This window comes from Platalea leucorodia (genome assembly GCF_965183815.1).
Source record: "Platalea leucorodia genome assembly, contig: HAP1_HAP1_SCAFFOLD_185, whole genome shotgun sequence".
Taxonomy (NCBI): domain Eukaryota; kingdom Metazoa; phylum Chordata; class Aves; order Pelecaniformes; family Threskiornithidae; genus Platalea; species Platalea leucorodia.
In genome coordinates this window covers 148717-168585 of record NW_028121370.1, presented here as the reverse complement: position 1 = coordinate 168585, position 19869 = coordinate 148717, and the positions used below count along the sequence as shown (strand labels likewise).

General features: G+C 53.4%; 1 protein-coding gene across 1 annotated transcript; it reads right to left on the bottom strand.

Annotated features, from left to right (window-relative positions):
• Positions 1 to 13623: 13623 nt before the first annotated feature.
• LOC309603731 (olfactory receptor 14A16-like) lies at positions 13624 to 14553 on the bottom strand (the record flags this gene model as incomplete). The annotated part of the gene is made up of 1 exon (XM_082338656.1): positions 13624 to 14553. The coding sequence occupies one exon, from the start codon at positions 14551 to 14553 to the stop codon at positions 13624 to 13626; it is 930 nt and encodes a 309-aa protein (XP_082194782.1).
• Between the last annotated feature and the right edge of the window lie 5316 nt (positions 14554 to 19869).

The following is a 19869-nucleotide window of genomic DNA, read 5'->3' as shown; positions in this document are numbered from 1 at the left end:
AAGGAGATGGACTGACCTCATACTCCTTCTGGAGGACTTCATCTACCACAGCACTACCCTCTGAGTGACATTTCTTCCTCCTCATGGCCAATCTCCACCATTCAAGCTGCACGGTGTGGCACTGTTTCTCTCTCCTGCTCCTTCCTACCTCCAAGAAAAGCTCCACTATCCGGGAAACAACCCTTCAAGCAGGCACCCCAACCCATCAGCCTTCTTGTGGCCTTTCACCTGACCAGACAGAAGTAGCTTCACCATGATCTTCCATGGCTGCTAGCCTTTCAGCTTCTAAGGTAGACATGACTGAGCTGCATGCCTGCTGTCCCATCCTGTACTCAGGCAGAAGAGACAGGACAGCCAAACTACAAGCCCCCTTCCCGGAGTGAGCCTAGGTCCTTCGGCAGAGGGGGGTCTCGCAGCCAGTGTGCCAACCAGGTGCCTTCTGCTGGTTCGTCACAGACACCGGCAGAGGTGAGTTTAGAAGCACATGTCCCAGCCATGAGTCAAGGGCTGACCTATCGGCTGTTTCAGGAAGAAGTGACCTCACAGTGCCTTTCCCAGACACATTCCTGCTGTTGGCCTCTCACCTCCAGAGGCAGAAGTGACCTCACAGCCCCCTTCACAGTCATTGGCTTCCTACTGGATTATGAGTTCCTGAGACACATTTGACCACACGATACCGTACCCAGCATTAACCCTCCTTGTGGCTCAGTATTTGAACAGATAAACGTAAGCTTGTTTCATCAGTTTTATCTAGTATCTGTCTCTTTACCTTCTTCCTCTGTCACTTCTGTCTTCAAAAAGCTCTCCAAGGAAAAGACTCACTGAATCCTGGAATAACTCAGCTTGGAAGAGAGCCCTGAACATCACCTTGTCTGCCTGTCCTGCTCAAGGCATGGTGAACCAGATGAGGTCACTCAAGAGGTCTGCCCAGTTTGGCATCATCCACAAAGGAGCTGAAAAGGCACTCCGGCACATTATCCAGGCAGTTAATGAAGACACTCAAGAGTGTTGGCCCCAGTGCTTGCACTGAGGGATGCCACTAGGAAGTGGCCTCCAGCAGGACTCTACCACGGCTGACATTTGGGCTGGATCCACCAGCCACCTTCCCACCCACTACACAACCACTTCTTCAATCCAGATACCACCAATCTGGCTATAAAGAGACTATGGGAAACCATGTCAAAACCCTTGCTAAGCTCCAGGAACAAAACATCCCCTTCTTTCCCCTACGCACACACGTTCAGCAATGCCTTCCTTGTCCTACAAGTACCTGGAAATGGCTGCAGCAGTATTTGGCCCATCCCCTGCCCAGGGACTGAGGTGATGTTGACCAGCCTGTAATTCTCCCAGTCCTCCTTCTTGCACTTCTGGAAGAAGGGTTTGATGTCTGCCTTTTCCAAAGACCCCAAAACCTCTCTGATGGCTCTGACACCTTTGAGGGCACAATCCAGAAAGGGTGACGTGAGCAGACAGGAGCATTTGCAATGAGCCTGTCCGAGGTGGGTGAGATGAATCTCCCTGGGCCAGGGGGGTTTGTTCCTGGACTCATACACAGAAAGAGCAGGGTTCTGTCAGGCGTCCACATCTGAGCTGGCCTCGTGGATTCCTTATGCACCCAGGGGTTTTCAGAGACAGAGTCTTTCCCTCTTACACACAGAGGCAGGGCACTGCAGGAGTCATGGGGACTCTCTGGCCTCCTGCTGCCACTGCCAGAGGCTGGGAGGCACCTCAGCCCTGTTGTGTATCGCCCTGCTCTGCACTCACCTGAGATGCCCCTCATCATGAGGAATGGACACAGGGAGCACAGTTCAAGGAAGCACATCCCAGTGCTGCCTTCAGGCAGCTTCCCATGGGACGTTGCTCCCCTCGAGAAGTGACCTGGAGGCGCTGTCTGTACCACAGGCCTCCATGGAACCCCAAGGAATAGCTGATGGCATTTGTGCTCACTCAGGACCATCTCACCTCACGTACGTGATGTGCATGCTTACATCTCCTCTGTACAATGCAAACATGGACTTCTGACCTAGTCATTCGGTGTCCTTCCATGGAGGGACAAAGAACCTCTCCGAGCTGGAGTGAGAGGCCAGTGCTGGGAATGGTGGTTGCAAGGGGCTGGTCTGTGGCCATTGCCCCGGGGCACCTTGCCCAGGGTGTCAGGCAAACACGGGCACAGACCAGACCCTGCTCTGCTGGTCCTTCCAGTCCGTCCCTGGAGGCCTGGCTGTGCGAGGACACTGGTGTGTGCCCCAGCCCTGCACACTCACACATTTTGGATGTTCACTGATGTTTTCCTCACCAGGGTACTATCTTGAGCTTGTTCTTGACAGCAGCTTTGGACGAAGACCTAAGCCTTCATGCACTGCCCTGAGGAGATCACCTTTCTTTATAGAAGCGCTGTTATGGAGGCCAGCTCTGTCATGGAAGTGCCCATTGCCTGTCCCTGCCTGCGGTCAAAGGACAACCATGCAGCACGACTGTGACCAAGCTGCCAGAGCACTCAGTGCTGACACCAACACAAGGGATCAGAAAGAGAGTGTGGAAGTGGCAAGAGAACAGCCCTGGAAGACCAAGCGCTGGTGCTCCCTGGCAGTGCTGCCATGCTGGGACTCTTTTCTCCTCCACCCATGCATAAAGGAACCGTCCCTGCAGCTCCAAAAAGGCCTTTCAGGAAGGATCTCAGGTAAAAAGATAGTCACTGAAGTGCCCTTTATTTTGTTTAAACACACAGAGAGCATGGCTCCTCATTTAAACTACCACTGAGTCAGAAAAGAAAAGCAGAAAATGAATTAGAAAGGGGACAACAACTTTATCCCAAGCAAAAACCCACCACCACCAACAAAAAATACAGAAGACAGGCTGGGCCTGTAATGAGTTATAAGTGTTATGCAGAATATGATGGGCAGTTTATTACTCCAGAAAAACATCCAGTTATCAGTTTCCACACTGCATCCTTCAGCGCCTGGTTCCTCATGCTGTAGATGAGGGGGTTCACTGCAGGAGGCACCACCGAGTACAGCACTGCTGTTACGAAGTCCAGGGATGGGGAGGAGATGGAGGGGGGCTTCAGGTAAGTAAATATGGCAGTCCTGACTAAAAGGGAGACCATGGCCAGGTGAGGGAGGCACGTGGAAAAGGCTTTGTGGCGTCCCTGCTCAGAGGGGATCCTCAGCATGGCCCTGAATATCTGCACATAGGACAGCACAGTGAAAACAAAACAGCTGAATGTTACTAAGAGACTAACCATAAGAAGCCCAACTTCCCTGAGGTAGGCATCTCAGGAGGAGAGCTTGAGGATGTGGGGGATTTCACAGAAGAACTGGTCCACAGCATTGCCTTGGCAGAGGGGTATGGAAAATGTATAGGCCGTGTGCAGCACAGCATGGAGAAAAGCACTGCCCCAGGCAGCTGCTGCCATGTGGACACAAGCTCTGCTGCCCAGGAGGGTCCCATAGTGCAGGGGTTTGCAGATGGCAACGTAACAGTCGTAGGCCATGATGGTGAGAAGGCAATACTCTGCTGATATCAAAAAGACAAACAGAAAGACCTGAGCAGCACATCCTGCGTAGGAGATGTCCCTGGTGTCCCAGAGGGAATTGGCCATGGATTTGGGGACAGTGGTGGAGATGCAGCCCAGGTCGAGGAGGGAGAGGTTGAGGAGGAAGAAGTACATGGGGGTGTGGAGGTGGTGGTTGCAGGCTACAGCAGTGATGATGAGGCCGTTGCCCAGGAGGGCAGCCAGGTAGATGCCCAGGAAGAGCCAGAAGTGCAAGAGCTGCAGCTCCCGCCTGTCTGTGAATGCCAGGAGGAGGAACTCGTTCATGGAGCTGCCATTGGACATCTGCTGTCTCTGGGCATGGAAGCTGCCAAAGGAGACAAACGAGAAAAATTCAGAGAAGGTTGTCTGAGCAAAATTTGATTCCTTCATTGTGAAATACCTAAGGCAGCTTTGCTTTCCTGTGGGACCATTATGCAGCTCCGTGGCTTCAGCTCTGGTTTGTGCTGGCTGAGTGTGCTGTGCAGAGCCGTGCCCTCTCCCCAGGGGCTCCTTGAGGGTCAGCCCTGCTTTACAGCAATGACCCATGGAGGCAGCAACAGCCCAGTGTGTTGGGAGGGAGGGTTCCTGGGGGGGAGCTCCCTGTGCTGCACTAAAGCAGAGGGTGAAAGCTCCGCAGGATGCTTTCTTCCCCAGAGGAAGGTGGGAGATGAGGTGCAGCAAATGTGTCTCGTTACGCTGTGGTTTAATATTCAGACACCCCCATCCCACTTGGGAAATGTTCTTGGAAAGGGTAAAATTCCCCCATTGTCCCATTGCTCTCAGTGTAAACCTGCGTCAGTGCTCCCATCCAGGAGGGCTGCTCTGTCCATCAGCCTGGTGCCCAGCTGCTCTGTGCTTGCACCGCTCCCAGCTGCAGGAGGACTGCACACAGAGGTTGTTCCAAAAAACAAAATGGACTGTCCTGGGAGCAGAGGGGTCCTGTTCAAGGTGCAGCTTTAAAAACACCTCTCCTTTCCAGCACAGCTCTGCAGAGTATGATGGAGTGCACAGGACAAGGATGCTGATTGGCATGGGCAGATCAAGCGCTCTCAGACATCACCAAGGTCCTACAGGAGAGCTGTGCCCTTCTGGAGTGATGCTCACAGCCCCGCAGGACTCCCTGTCCAGCATGATCAGGTGTCTGAAGGTGATGTCTGCTAAGGGAAGCAGTGTCTCAAGCCTGGAAAACTAAGAGAGGGCTTGGGCACCTTGGTCCCAGGGAAACACCTCCAGGGCAGCGCCCTCCAGGTCAGGGCCAGAGCAGGCACTCCCCACCCCCACCCCTTGCCCCACACCATCACTGTTACTGCCAGGGAGCCCAAGAGCAGGAAGAAGAGCAGCACAAGCAGGTGGAGAAACAAAGAAAAGCTCTGTGACTCTCCTCCTAAGGGAAGCAAGGAGAGGAGAGGCAGCCGGGCACTCAGGAAAGCCGTCTCCTCACCCAGCAGGACACAGCACCTCCCGGTTAGCAAAAGCCCAGGGCAGTCGCTCTCAGCCCCTTTGCCCTGCAGAGGGAAGCGGCCCCGTGTCAGGGGAGATGCCCCTCTGCTGTGCCAGAGCTCTGGCTGCAGAGGAGGCACCTCCTGCCCTGGACCACACAGCCTTGAGGGCAGAGGCTCTGCTGGGTGGGAGACGGGAGCAGGGGTCTTGCTCAGAGGAAGGTGTCTGCACTGGAGGGGATGACAAGGAGCTTTCCAAAGTCTCCTTCCCATGACATTGCTGGTTGGAGTTTCCTACAACACTCTGCCCATGTGTTTGCAGCCTGGAGCTCTCCCTGGTGGGAACTGTTTTCTCCCTCCAAGTTTTCCCTGTCAGGGATCACAGACCCCATCACCAACTCCTGTCTGCTCAGCTCTCACCTGAAGAAACCTCCCCGTTCCAGGCACTCTCTAGAGGTACTCCCCGTTTGCAGGCAGTGAGGAGCAGGTCAGACAAACCCTGATGAGGACAGCAAAGGTGATGCTGGTGCTCTCCGGAGGTAGAGGAGGGGATGGAAGCAGTTGACTTGCCTCCCACCGGACCTACTGATCTCTCAGTGTAGCAGCTCAGGACTCTCAGCCTCCCTCTCCAAACACAGCAGCGCCTTTTCCCTTTTTCCTGAAACAGCAGGATATCCTGCTGTTCTCCTACCTTTAAGGTATCCCCTGCCATGGTCTTCCTCTGGAAAAGTCCCCTCTGAAATGCCCTGGGCAGCTCTGGATGCACACCCTGCCTTCACCCCTTCCCCCTTGTCTAACATGAGCCCCTGGGCTGGGAGGCCTCCTGACAGATCCCTTAGGCTGCAGGCTATGACAGATAATTCAGGAGACCCTTCCAGGAACGGCAGCTGCATTGCCCTGCACCAAGAGACTTACCGTGTCAAGGGCTGGAAAGATTCCTTCCCTTGCAGCTCTCCTCTCTCCTCCCGCTCGAGGCTGCCTTTAATCTCTCTCTGCCCTACTCCTTTCCCCAGAGCCCTGCTGCGCTTGGCAGAGGAGTTGCTCCTTGGCCGAGCTGTCTCTCTGCACTGCTGCCTGCTTCCCATGAGCTCCCTCCATCCCAGGAGCCCGTCTCAGCCCAGGAGGAGAGGACCTGCCCAAGACGTCACTTGCTCTGCCCCCCACCCCACTCGGCGCTCCCTCCAGGTGTCCCTGGGGCTCTCCAGGAACCTCCTTGGGAAGAGACTGAAGGAATCACCCATGTTGCCTGTCTCACCTCCGCAGAGATGTTTCTTTGCAGCAGTGCCCTTTCTCCTCTCAGAGTCACAGTTAGGTCTGAGAATCCCCCTTCCTTGGCCCATCATCAGACAGGACACCTGGGCACTGGCAGGGAGGCATCTCCTTTACCCATGCTGAGAGAAGGCAATCAGCTGAGGCAATGGAGGCATCTCCTCCTGGAGTTGTAGTCCTGGGGCTGGAAGGGACCTCAGCTCCCTCCCGTGCCTGCCACAAACCCACAGGAGGTGAGATTCCTCTTGCTTCAGTCATGGTGTCTGCTAAAAATAGGCACCTGCACTCCTTTTCTGTGGTCCCATGGTCAGTGATGGAGCTGGAGACTAGCAGTTCACACACAAACACCTGGTGGCATTTGAGGTGCCATGTATATTCCATGATAATGGAGCAGTACTGAGAGATTGGGAAACATCTGGGGGCACCATCCTGCAGCCTGGTGAGGATGCCAGCTGAAATGACGGCAGACGCCCACATTTAGGGCATCACCCCCTGTCCCTACTGATGCTGTTCAGGGCCACCTAGAGAGGTGTCCAGCTGACCAAATGGAGTTCTGTGCCAGAGGGAGAGGGAAGTCTTTCTCTTTCTCCACTCCTTTAGCTGTATTGACTAGCTGTCCGTTGCCTGTAACAAGAGCTGTCTCACACAGCCCCATGGAGCCTAACCTAATTCAGGGCAGCTGCTCATTGAATGGCCAAACACAGGCCTGTAGGGCTACGTGAGACGCCAAGGCTCTCCACCAAAACTGCGTGTGGCTGGCAGGGACAGGACAGGACCCACAGGAAAGCCATGTCCCCTCCGAGCGGGTGCGTGACAGACACCCCAGGCGCCATCTCAGATTCCTTCGGTGCTTGTGTGCAAGTGACTGATTGCCACCCCTGCAGTGAGGCCAGCCCTGTCCCATCTCTATCCAGCAGATGCAAGGCACTGCATGAATAAGAAGCACATTGCACTGGGCTCTCCACTTGTGGGCCTATGTTCTCAGCTTCTTCTAGTTCTCCTCTGCCCCATCCTTTACTCACCCTCTTGATGATAAAGTCTTCAAAGAGCCCAGTGAATTTCGAGTGGGCCTAGATCACAGGATGCCCACACCCAAGGACGCTTTCAGCAGCACCTTGTCCTTCCAGGAGATCAGTGCCTCTCTCCACCAAAGGCCCTCCAGGGCTGCAGAGACACCACAGGCAGCAATGGCCTCTCCTGCCAGGGCTGCCCAGCCCAGCCCTGTTTCTCTCGGACCTTGGGGACAGCAGGCATTGCTCTCTTTTGGGGCACCTCAAGTCTTTCTTACAATGCCGTCTGCCATCCGCTCCAGCATGTCTCTGCCATGCAGCAAAGCTTTTGCGCACATGGGCTCTTGGGTGCTTGGTGTCCCTGTTCACCATGACAAGGCTGAGCTTGGCCTGGAGCCACGGCTCAGGGGCTGCAGCCCAGATGTGCAACACTCTCCTCTGACTGGGAACAGCCAGGAGGAGCTGGAGCCCCGTGGTCTGTCACAAGCTGTGACTTCTGAGGCACAGTGGGACACCTCCCACAGCTGGCGTGCTGCAATGGATGGATAAAGGTTCTTCACAAGACACAGGCTGGGAGCATCAGAAGAGGAATACTTTCTGTGTGAAGGAGTTGCTTGGATGTATGGAGCTCCTTGCTGGGAAAGTCAACAGGTTGGGTGAGCCCTTGTGGGTGAGGATGGGAGGAGAGGCCAGTTAGGGCGACATTGTGGTGGGAGAAAAAGAACTGGTGATCAAGGGGAGGAGGTGGACAAGCTCTTACTTAAGCAACCCATGGAAGCCTCCAGATCAGTGACATGGGGCTCTTTGAGGGGACTTTAATGACCCTGACATTCATTGGAGGGGGAACACAGCACTGTGAAAACAGACCAATAGGTTTCTGGAGGGTGTTGGAGCAATTTCTTTGCAAAGCCACCAGCTGGACCAACAGAGATGATGATGCTCACCTGGATCAGGTCCTTGCAAACCATGAAGAGTGGTCAGGGACCTGAAAACCAGGGTCATCCTTGACTGTAGTGACCATGAAATAGCGGGGTGCAGCTCCTGAGCAGCCTGAGGAGGGAGAGGAGCAGAGTGCAGGTGTCAGACCTGAGAGGGGAAGAGTTTGGCCTGTTCAGGGGGCTTTTAGTGGGGATCCCATGGGCAGCAGTGAAGGGCAGCACAACTCAGTACAGCTTGCCTTTAACGAGAGAATCACCCACAAAGAGCAGCAGTGAGTACACAGCTGACAAGACCAGCCTGGGTGAAGAGGGAAGTTCTTGGAAGAGGAAGCTCCATAGGTAATGGAAGCAGAGAGGAGGAGGGTGCAGAGACTCACTTCAGTTTGAGGAATTTAGAAATAGGAGTGCCTTTTTGTTTTTTAAGAACAATTTTGGAAGCCAGGGTGGGTTGAGTTACAGGAGCACAGATGCCTGGTGTCACCCTCCATCTGCAGTTTCCATTGGAGGGTCCAGGTCTCACATGGCCCCTTGTGGTCACTCCCAGTCCCAGGTGAGTGTATCAGGCACACCAGGACCTCCTGAAGTGGCACTGGAGGCTTCTGGTCAGGAACTGAGATCGGCCTGCAGAGATGAGGACATTTTCTCAACATTTATGTAGTACAGGAACATTTTCATCAGCTGAAATGTTTGAATACTTTTCATAGAGAGAGAATGTTTTCCTGTGCTGCCATCATGAAACTCTCCAGGATGTGTACTGCTCTCGGGAGAAGAAACCTTGATCTTCCCGGCACTTGCTTGGCCACTGCTCTCTCCAGTATGGAGTGTACAGAATCTCACTAATCTTCTAGGTATTCCCACATGTCCTGATTCAACTGACCATTTCTCAAGTCATCTTCTCCAGCAGACTGTCTGCACAGATGCCTTTTTGAGTGCCCATCTTGTTTTCCTCCTCCCATTACTCTCCATTCCCTCAGACCCCTCCCAAGTACCCAGGTGCTGCTTGGAGCTTCAGGCAGTTGAAAGCTTGCTGCTCCTGTCTCCTGACTGTCTCTGTAGCCAACTCCTTCATTGCCTTTCTCTCTGCCCTTTCCTACTAATCTCACTGAAGATTTTCTCCTCAAAAGTACAAGTGGGATTTAGTGGAGGCAACTTGGACTTCATACACACCTGAGGAATATGTTTTATTCTTCACTGAAGTATTCTTTTCTTTTTCATTTTTGTTGTTGTTGTTCTTGTTAACTAAGAGAAATGCTGTGTGTCTGTGCAGCCACTTCTCCAAGGAAAGCAGAAGGAAAGGGAGGCTGAGACATTCAGCTCCAGCCTGAGTGGGAAAAGCTTCGATTTTAATGTGAGTGATGTGAGTTTCAGGTGACCGGTGAGAGAAATGGCAGGTTGGGGGGGGTGGGTGGGATGAAGAGTGTCTCTAGAGTGTCTGACAGAAAGGGTCTTGCTTTTCCTGCATGTTCATACTTCATCCTGAGACCCTCGGGATCAATATGACTTGGAGATTGTCTATATTGTTTAATCTGTAAGCAGAAAAATAATGAAAATGCACAAATCTTTTAAAAATGTTATTTCTCTTTGACATCTTCTCATTTAGACTATACTCCTGAACTCTCCCTAATGAACCACGCAAGAAGGGAGGCATTAAAGAAAACTGCAGAGGGCCATGGCATGTTAGGGTATCTGCATTTCCGTGAGCCCTCTGCTGCCAAGTTCCTGAACTGCAGCTACCGAAAGGAGATTGAACAAGCCGCTGAAGAAGCCTTTAAAATGTGATTCAAATCTCCAGGACTCTGAGGGTGTCAGTGGGCCCCCTGAGGGCCATCACAGCTGAAGCCATGAAGGGAAGCAGGGGTGGAGGTACCCGTCCCTGGGGGCTGCCTTAAACTGGCAAGAGGTCAGCACTGGTTCCAGGTGACAAAGGCAATGTGCAGGTGGCTCTGCTGCCACGTCAGCCCTTGATGGGTTTCATCAAGGACAGGCAAGCTCTGATCCCTGGCACCTGGGAAGGGAGATCCTTTTCCTCCTGCATTGCTCAGGGCTCTTCATGGAGCAGTGTGATGTGGGGGGGTGTGATGACGAGTGCAGGACAACCCTAGGACTGCCTGGACTCTAGGAGGGGATGAGGAGGCACCGAGGCCATGGGGCTGTAAGGAAATGGTGTCCCCTCGTGGCTCTTGGTGGCAGTGACAATATTGATAGCTGAGAGGAGAGAGACCTTGGTTGTGTTGGGCAAGTCCCAGCCCCACCAAGACCCTCAGTCATCCCCACTAGGGGCTCTCCCATGCTGTCCCATGCCTGCAGCAGTTCTCCTGCAGACTTTGGCCACCCCCCAGATTCCCCACCTCACTGTGTACCTAGGCTTTACAAATGTCTTTTTGTCCTCCCTGCCTTTTGCTTCTAACACAAAGCTGTGGTTTTCTGGGGATTTGCCAAAGCTGTGAATCCCCAAGCAACACATCCAGCTGCTTTCAAAGCTAATGCTCCTCAGTCACCTAAGATATCCCAGCACCGCACTTACTTATCATAGAATCATAGAATGGTTTGGGTTGGAAGGGACTGTTAAAGGTCATCTAGTCCAACCCCCCCTGCAGTGAGCAGGGCCATCTTCAACCAGATCAGATTGCTCAGAGCTCTGTCCAACCTGACCTTGAATGTTTCCAGGGATGGGGCATCTACCACCTCTCTGGGCAACCCCTTCCAGTGTTTCACCGCCCTCATTGTAAAAAAGTTCTTCCTTATATCTAGTCTGAATCTACCCTCTTTTAGTTTGAAACCATTGCCCCTTGTGCTATCACTACAGGCCCTACTAAAAAGTCTGTCCCCATCTTGCTTCTAAGCCCCCTTTAATTGCCGAAAGGCAGCAAGGAGGCCCTCCCAGAGTCTCTCTTGCCCAGGCTGAACAACCCCAACTCTCTCAGCCTTTCCTCACAGCAGAGGTGTTCCATCCCTCTGAACATTTTTGTGGCCCTCCCTGGACCCGCTCCAACAGGTCCATGTCTTTCCTATACGGAGCGCTCTGGAGAAAAATTAGAAAAAGCATATTTTTTCACTAATTTTCCAGGAGAAAAAATTGCTTGGGGGATGTTATGAATGTGCATAAATACCTGATGGGAAGGAATGAAGACAAGGGAGCCAAACTCTTCTCAGTAGTTCCCACTGACAAGACAAGGGCTGATGGACACAGATAAAAACACATGTCATTCCATCTGAATGCAAGAAAACACTTTTTCACTGTCAGGGTGGTCAAACACTGGAACAGGTTGCCCAGAGAGGCTGAGGAGCCTCCATCCATAGAGGTATTCCAGACCCACCTAGACAAGGTCCTGAGCAACCTGCTCTAGCTGACCGTGTCTCAGCTGGGGAGTTGCACTTGATGAACTCCAGAGGTCCTTTCCAATCTCAACATCTCTGTCATTCTGTGAGTGTGAAGGAGAAAAGTAAGATGGAAAGAAATGAACGACACATAGCCTTGATGGCAAACACAGTGGGATCCTGTGGAGAGGACCCACGCTGGAGCAGGGGAGAAGTGTGAGGAGGAAGGAGTGGCAGAGATGTTCTGTGCTGACCGTAAGGCCCATTCACCATCCTCCCAGCTCCTCTTGGGATTGGGGTGGGTAGAAGAATTGGGAGCAATGGAGTAATTTGAGCCTGGGAAGAAGGAGTGGGGTGGGGAAATGGTCTTGAATATTTTTGCTATGCTTTCTCTCTATCCGAATCTCTTTTAATTGGCAATAAATTCAATTGATCTTCCCCAAGTCATCTATTCTTTGCCCATGACAGTAACGAGTAAGTGATCTCCCTGTTTTTATCTTGACGCATGAGCTAGTCCACCTCATCTTCTCCCTTTGTCATTTGATCTGGGGGTGTGAGTGAGCAGCTGGGTGGGTGTCTGGTTGCTGGCCAAGGCGAACCCACTACAGGACCACCACAGCAGGACTGCTGTGTCCAGCCTGGGGCTCAGCAGCACAAGGAAGATCCTGACAGACTGAAGCAAGTCCTGCAGAGGCCGGAAGGATGGTTGGGGCCTGGAGCACATAATGGACAAGGAGAGGCTGAGAGAGCTGGGTTTATCAGAAATCCCTCAGAGCCAAACATCAGAGCAAGGACCCAGGCCAGCTGGGAAGATCTCAGTCAATGGAGATTTTCAAAATTGGTTGAGACAAGCACCTGATTGAGCTGGAGCTGTCTGAGAAGAGGCTTGGCTGAGAGACCAGCTGTGGCAAGAGCTGTGGGACTTGGTGTGTAATGGCTGTCAGTAGGTAACTCGTTTCCTTTTGATTAATAATGGCAGTGGAACTGGGTATGACTGAGCCCCAGAGGAGGATAGGGGTGACCATGCAGCAAAGGTCCTTCCTCAGAGCTGGGGTGTATGGCCAGAGATGGAAATGGCCAGTGGGTGGGACTGGTCTGGGACAATTTTCCTGGGGCAGTTTCCCCAGGGTGTCCTGGAAACACGGCACAGACCAGGCCCCTCTCTTTTGCACCTTTGATGCCTTGCTTCCTTCACCATGACACCTGGCTCTCCACTGTAAGCACTGGCTGCCCCTACCCTGCACACTCACACACCTTAGCTCTACACCGGTGTTTTTCTCTCCCGCGCTCTTTCCAGCCCAGCCAGACCCTCCCCACCCCTCCCCACCTCTCCCCACCTCCCCTGCCCTCTCCCCAGCCCAGCCCAGCAGAGCAGCCCAGCCTGGGCTGGCTCCATGGCACTGCCCAGCACAGGCTGCTGCAGAGCTCTGGGCACTCACCCCACAGCCCCAGCCCCTCTGAAGGCCACAGCAGCTGCTGGGGGACAGACAGCGGGGTTCAGGCTCCCCATCAGCCCCACGGCTGGTGCTGGTTCCAAGGGCATGGGGAAACAGAGGCTAGGCACTCTCTGGCTCTCCTGAAATCATACAGTAGGTGAGCCCCAGCCCTGACTGACTTTGCCCCCTCCTCTGCTGCCACCAGCCCCACTGCCCAGGGCAGCACCAGCGTCCTGGCCCTGGGGGTCCCCAGGCAGTCCTCAGGTGTCTTGCAGTCCCAGTCCTCTCCTGACCCCTCCAAATTCATTTCCAGAGAATCTGGTACACGGCATCAGTCCTGTCATATGTGAAGCAATCTGAGGACTTAATGGGGAGCTTATGGACCATCTCCATTGCCATTGGGCACCAAGAAGAGCTCTTTTAAAACCAGAACTTCTGAACCAATGGAACCCAAGGTTCATTACCCAGGAGATCCCTTTTTATTGAAGAGCTGCTATCTGACAGGTCACACGTGACACAGTGTTGTGCATGGGTCAGACTCAACAGGATGAAACCTCCACTGAAGGAGTATAAACCCAGAAAATTATCTCTAAGTAGAATTATCACAAGAGAAAAAAATAGACTCATGGCCTAAGATAAAATCTGGGAAATGTGCAGAGCAGGGGAGGCAGGTTATTTTCAGAGAAACAGCACCCATTGGATCAGTTTCCATGAGGCATCCTTGAGCTCCTGGTTCCTCATGCTGTAGATGAGGGGGTTCACTGCTGGAGGCACCACCGAGTACAGAACTGCCACCACCAGATCCAGGGATGGGGAGGAGATGGAGGGGGGCTTCAGGTAGGCAAATGTGCCAGTACTGACATACAGGGAGACCACGGCCAGGTGAGGGAGGCACGTGGAAAAGGCTTTGTGCTGTCCCTGCTCAGAGGGGATCCTCAGCACGGCCCTCAAGATCTGCACATAGGACAGAACAATGCAAACAAAAAACCCAAATTCCACAAAGACACTAAGCACAAGAAGCGCAATCTCCCTGAGGTAGGAGTGTGAGCAGGAGAGCTTGAGGATGTGGGGGATTTCACAGAAGAACTGGTCCACAGCATTGCCTTGGCAGAGTGGTAATGAAAATGTATTGGCCGTGTGCAGGAGAGCACTGAGAAATCCACTGCCCCAGGCAGCTGCTGCCATGTGGACACAAGCTCTGCTGCCCAGGAGGGTCCCGTAGTGCAGGGGTTTGCAGATGGCAACGTAGCGGTCATAGGCCATGATGGTGAGGAGACAGAACTCTGCTGACATCAAAAAGACAAACAGAAAGAGCTGGGCAGCACATCCTGCATAGGAAATGGCCCTGGTGTCCCAGAGGGAACTGGCCGTGGATTTGGGGACAGTGGTGGAGACGGATCCCAGGTCAAGAACAGAAAGATTGAGGAGGAAGAAGTACATGGGGGTGTGGAGGTGGTGGTTGCAGGCTACAACTGTGATGATGAGGCCGTTGCCCAGGAGGGCAGCCAGGTAGATGCCCAGGAAGAGCCAGAAGTGCAAGAGCTGCAGCTCCCGTGTGTCTGCGGACACCAGGAGAAGGAACTGGGTGATGGAGCTGCCGTTGGACATTTTGTCCCTCTGCGCCTGGGAATCTGTTAAGGGAGGTAAAGGAAGGGAGAAGTTAGGGCTGACTGCTTAGAGAAAAAGCTATTCACTTTTTATAGAAATCCCCAAAAATGCCTTTCAGTTTTCAGGAAGAGCTTTTGTGTTGGTGCTACCTGAGGGTGCCCCAGGGAGCAGGAGGCTCTGCTGGGGGCTCTGCAGGACTCAGTCCTGCCCCACAGCAATACGTAAACAGGAACTCAGGGTGATCTCAGATTAAATCCAATCCTGATATCAAAGAGCTTTTCAGCATTGTCACTCCCAATTCACCTGACTGCAGAGCAGAGCTGTGGGGAGTTTGGGTTGTGCCTTCTGCTCTAGTTGCCCCAGCACAGCTGAGGAGTGGTTTGAATGCAGCAATGCCTGGCATTTCTGATGCACTGCAAGGGAAACCTTGTGGGTGCAGAGACTGGGCACAGGGACTGTCCCTTAGTGCAGAGTGAGGACAGCCGCTCTGCCCATCAGCCCTGCTCTCAGCTGCCCTGTGCTGGCAGCTCTTCCACCTGGAGGACTATCGCACTCGGGTGTTCCCCCCAAAAAAACACGCCAGTGGTGGGAGCAGAGGAATCCAGTTTCCCAGTGCAGATCTCCATACCCTCACCCCATCCCATCGTACCTGTGGAGGATCTCAGCTCTGCCCTCCCAACCAGGGACACAGAGGGCTCATGACAGCTGCCCACATGCAGTCGCCTAGCAGCGTTTCAATGGCCTTAGCACCGAGGTGTCTTCTCCATGGGGCTCCTGCAAAGCACAGAGATGCCCTGGGAGAGCTGTGCCCCACGGGAGGGCAGCCTGCAGCCCAGCAGGACCTCCCAAGGACAGAGTCAACTCTCCTGAATTTGTTACGTCCTGAAGGGAGGGTGAGATCAGTGCCAGCTGCACAGACTGCAGTACCCAGAGCCCCACAGGTGAACAGGGTGAGAGCTGGATGCTTTTCCTTCATGGCCATATGTGCATGACAGCACACGCAGCATTGGGGTCTGAGCTGCACTTGAATCCTCACCCTCCCCACACCAGTGAGTGTAACAGTAAGAAGAAGGGCAGCAGGGAGAAGAGGAGAACATGCCAAAGGAGCCCTGACAGGGGAGGCAGGAGAGGGAGACAGAGAGAGACCCTTGAGTTTTAACTCTCTTTGGTGGTCAGGCTGCTTGGGAAGGCAACCCATGGCCATGTCTCCATGCCATTAAGGGCAGAGGCTCTGCTGTGTGAGTGAGGAGACCAGGGGGTTGCTCCAGGGAAAACATCTGCAGTGCAGGGGATGGCAGGGAGATGCCTGATCCCCACATCTCCTCCCTCTCCATGCTCACAGACCCCATGCAAGCCTCTGTGTGCTCAGCTCTGCCCTGCAGGCACCTCCTGGCAGCAGGGCACTGCCCAGGGGCATCTCTGTGTGTGTAGGGGCTAAAGGAGCAGCTCAGACAAGTCCTAGTGAGAACTGGGGTGTCATTGCCTACTCCAGAACAGAGACATAAATTCCTATCTCTGACTGCCCACTCAGCCTACCAAGAGTGGATAAACTCAAAGCTCAGATTTCTTCCCTTTCAGGCAATCCCCTACCTTGACAGCCATCTTTAAAATATCCTTCTGCAAATGTCCTCTGGGTGATGTAGAAGTCTGAGCAGCCCTGACCCACGCTGCACTCTCTGGACAGCAGAGGGATCCTGCCCTGCTTCCACTCACAAGTTCTCCCCGCAGCTTTGAAGGGCGCTCCCTTGGCAGGCTGAGGGCTGACTCGGTCAGACGGCAGAGCCCCTGCCCTGGTACACAGCCCACTGGGGTGCAGGGACCCTGCTCTGAAGGACAGCCCTGGGCACACACAGGTGCACACTGATATTCAAAACCCCAGAAGAAGAGAGCTGTATTGCATTTTCCTTCTGATGGTGCAGCAGGGAAGTCCTCCTCTGCAGCAAGTCCTCCTCCTCTACTTTAGAGAAACTGTGGAAGTCCTCATGAAAATCCCATAGGCTGTGGGATGTAGCAGCTTTTGGAGATCCCTCCAGGAACACCAATTACATTGTCCTGCAGCCAGGGACTTACCATGTAGAGGGATGTAAAGATCTCTCCCATGCAGTGAGCTCTCAGCATCCTCCCACTCCACACTGCCTTTACAGTCTCTCTGCCTCACCCCTCTCCTCTCAGCACTTGCAGGCAGTGCCCTCAGCCCTGCTGCGCTTTGCAGAGGAGCTGCTCCTGGGCAGAGCTGTCTCTCTGCAGTGCTGCCCACTTGCCATGAGCTGCCTCCATCCCAGGAGCCCAGCCCAGCTCAGCAGCAGAGGCCCAGCCCAAGGCACCACTTTCTCTGCCCCTCTGGGCTCCCTCCAGGTGTCCCTGGGGCTCCAGGGGAACCTGCTGGGAAACAGGCTGAAGGCATCACTCATGTTCCCTCCCTTGGCTGGGGGGAGAGAGACTTAATCTCCAGCAGAGTCATCACTCCTATTAGAAAAATAGTTGGGCATGAGAATCACTTTTTTGTCCCATCATTAGACAGGACACCCAGGAAGGTGACAAGGAAAGATCTAATTTCTTCCATCTGGGGACTTATCCTCAGTTCAATGAAATAGGCATTTCATGCTGGGTTTGTAGTCCTAGGGCTAGGAAGACATGCAGCTCTGTTGCACAGCTCTGTTGCTTCAGCCCAAATGTGCAGCAGTGCCCTCAGCCAGGGGCACAGGCAGGAGGAGCTGGAGCTGTTACTGAGCAGACAGAGCTGTGACATGGTGGCAGAGCTCAGGACAGCTGCTCTTCAAGGACAGCATCCTCCATGCTCCACAAGGATCTAGATAGAAACTCAGTCTAAACTTGAAAGGCAATTGAAGGGCACCATAAGGAGTGTTTACTGCTTCAGGAACAGTTAAAGGAAAATCAAAGATCCTGTGTGGCCACTGCTGAATTTAGGAAGAGCAGGTGTAGATAGATGTGAGATTCTGTGTGTCCTCTTTGCCTCAGTCTTCCCCAGCAAGGTCTCCCAGGCCTCTGTGACTCAGGGCAGGACTCTGGAGGAGATCAACCAGCGGTGGATGGGGATCAAGTCAGGGATGACTTGAGGAAACTCCATCCTTCCCAGTCTATGGGACAGGCGGGGCAGCATGGCAGGGAGCTGAGTGAGCAGGCCAATGTCACAGCAAGACCACTCTCCATCATCTTTAGAAGGTCATGGAATCTGTGGCAACTCCCTGAAAATGGGAAAATATAAATGTTGCAGGCACCTTTTTAAAATGCCCAGAGGATGAGCAGGGGAATGAACGGCTGTGCCCCAGATCGTGTTCACTAGGATCCCATTTCTGGGTGTCTGAAAGAGAAGGGGACAGGATTTACCCAGGGGAGCTTGTCTCTCACCATCTTCCTTGCTTTCTGTGCTGAAAGGACAGGATTGCTGGACCCAGGGAGGGCAGTGGTTGTCTTTTGACCTAGAAGTCAGTGAAGTTTTCAACATCACCCCCCCTCACCCTCCCAATATTCTTGGGCCCAAGTTAGGATATTATGGTCTGCCTGTTTGGAAAAATAGGTGGGTAAAAACCCAGATGGATGGTTGGGCTCAGAGGGACATAGTCAATATTTGGTACTGTGCCTGGAGGCATCTAGCAAGGTGGGTCCTGCAGGGGTCTCTGCTGCAACCTGCCCTGTTTAATGTGTTTTTAATGACCCAGAGGAGATGAGACAGTGCTTTTTCATAACATTTGGAGAAGACACCACATTGAGGAGAGCAGGCACTACACTGGAGGGCAGGGTGGCCATCCCAAAGGACAAAGACAAGCTGGAGTGAGGGGCCAATAGGAACCTCAGGATAGCCAATAAGTTGTGCCCTTAGAGGTCGACTAAGCCCATGACACAACATAGGCCAGGGACTGCCCAGGTGGGCAGCAGCACCGTGGAAAGGCTTTGGTGGTCCTTGCGTTCCATTAGGCAAAAGAGGAGCAACCAGGAAAGAAGGCCAACAGCATCCTGGGCTGTATGAGATGGAGCACAGCCAGTCTGCTGAGCGCTTTTGACACCATAGCCAGAATATTTTCCCAGGTTTTGACAGAGAGACCTCGACATATTGGAGCCAGGTCAACGGAGGGCCACCAAGGTCAGCAGGGTAGGAGAACTTGTACTGTGAGAAGAGGCTTAGAGTGCTGGGCTTGTTCAGACAGGAGTAGAGAAGATCTTGTGGGAAATATGTAGCAGCATCGCACAGTTCACAGGAAGATGGAGTCAGGCTCATGTCCATGACACAAGGACAAGAGGCAATGGGCTGAAACAAGAGAGGGTCAGGCTAGAGAGAGGGAGAAATTATTCCAGCATAAGGATAGTCAAGTGCTGGAAGCTGTTTCCCAGGGAGTGTGCACTGGCTGTATCCTGGAATGGGATCAAGATGTGTTTGGATAAAGGCCTGAGTACTCTGTCTGACCCTGCTTTGAGCACGAGGTTGGTCCAGACACCTCTCGAGGTCCCTTCCAGAAGGAATGATGCTGTCCTTCCTTCCCCCTCATGTCTGCAAACTAGGGAAAGTGCTCAGGTTCTCCCTGACCCCAGAAGTCATGCACATCAGGTTCAGGGCTGCTTCACAGGTGTCCCCAAACTGCCCTGATCACATACAGATTTTTTTTCCTTTATGTGCATGGCTCAGCCTGACAGACAGGGAATGCCCACTGCTTGAGGTGTCTGTGCTCAGTCATGCCCCATGAGCTGACCTGGCTCTCCTCCCCTCCTTCACTCCTCACACTTGGGTGGGTGTCAGGAAACCTCCCTGAGCCTGGAGGATGCACAGCCCTCCTGGGGTGAGGTCCCACCGCTGCAGGGGAAGAGGAAGGGTTGGTGAGACACATGGGCACGCAGGGAGAGAGCAGTGCAGGTGCAGCAGTGAGTGCATTGAAGGCAGGAAGAAGACTTGACATGTCGGGGGCTGTCATGCTGAAGTGAAACAGGTTGAGTCTTGATTTGGACGCAGCAGAAGGAGGATGTGCAATTGAGTGCTGGGATGGGGAGCTAAACGAGGATTCTAGCATGTCTGGGGCTTGGAACTCTTGGGTGAGAAAGGAGCATTAGCAAGGCTTTGGAAGAAATGGGAACGGGTTGTGGGGAACTCAGAGGCATTGGCAAATGCTCAGAAACACAGAGCTTGGTGCTGGAAGCAAGGAAGCAGGCACAGGCACAGGTCAGCGTAGCTGTGGTGGGGGTGGCCAAGGGCCTTGGTGGGGCTTTGACACCCCAACAGAACTGGGACCCTTGTCCACTCAGCTGTGGCTTCTGTCTCTTCCACTGAGACCCACGAGAGGACATGAGGTCCTTACAGCTCCAGCG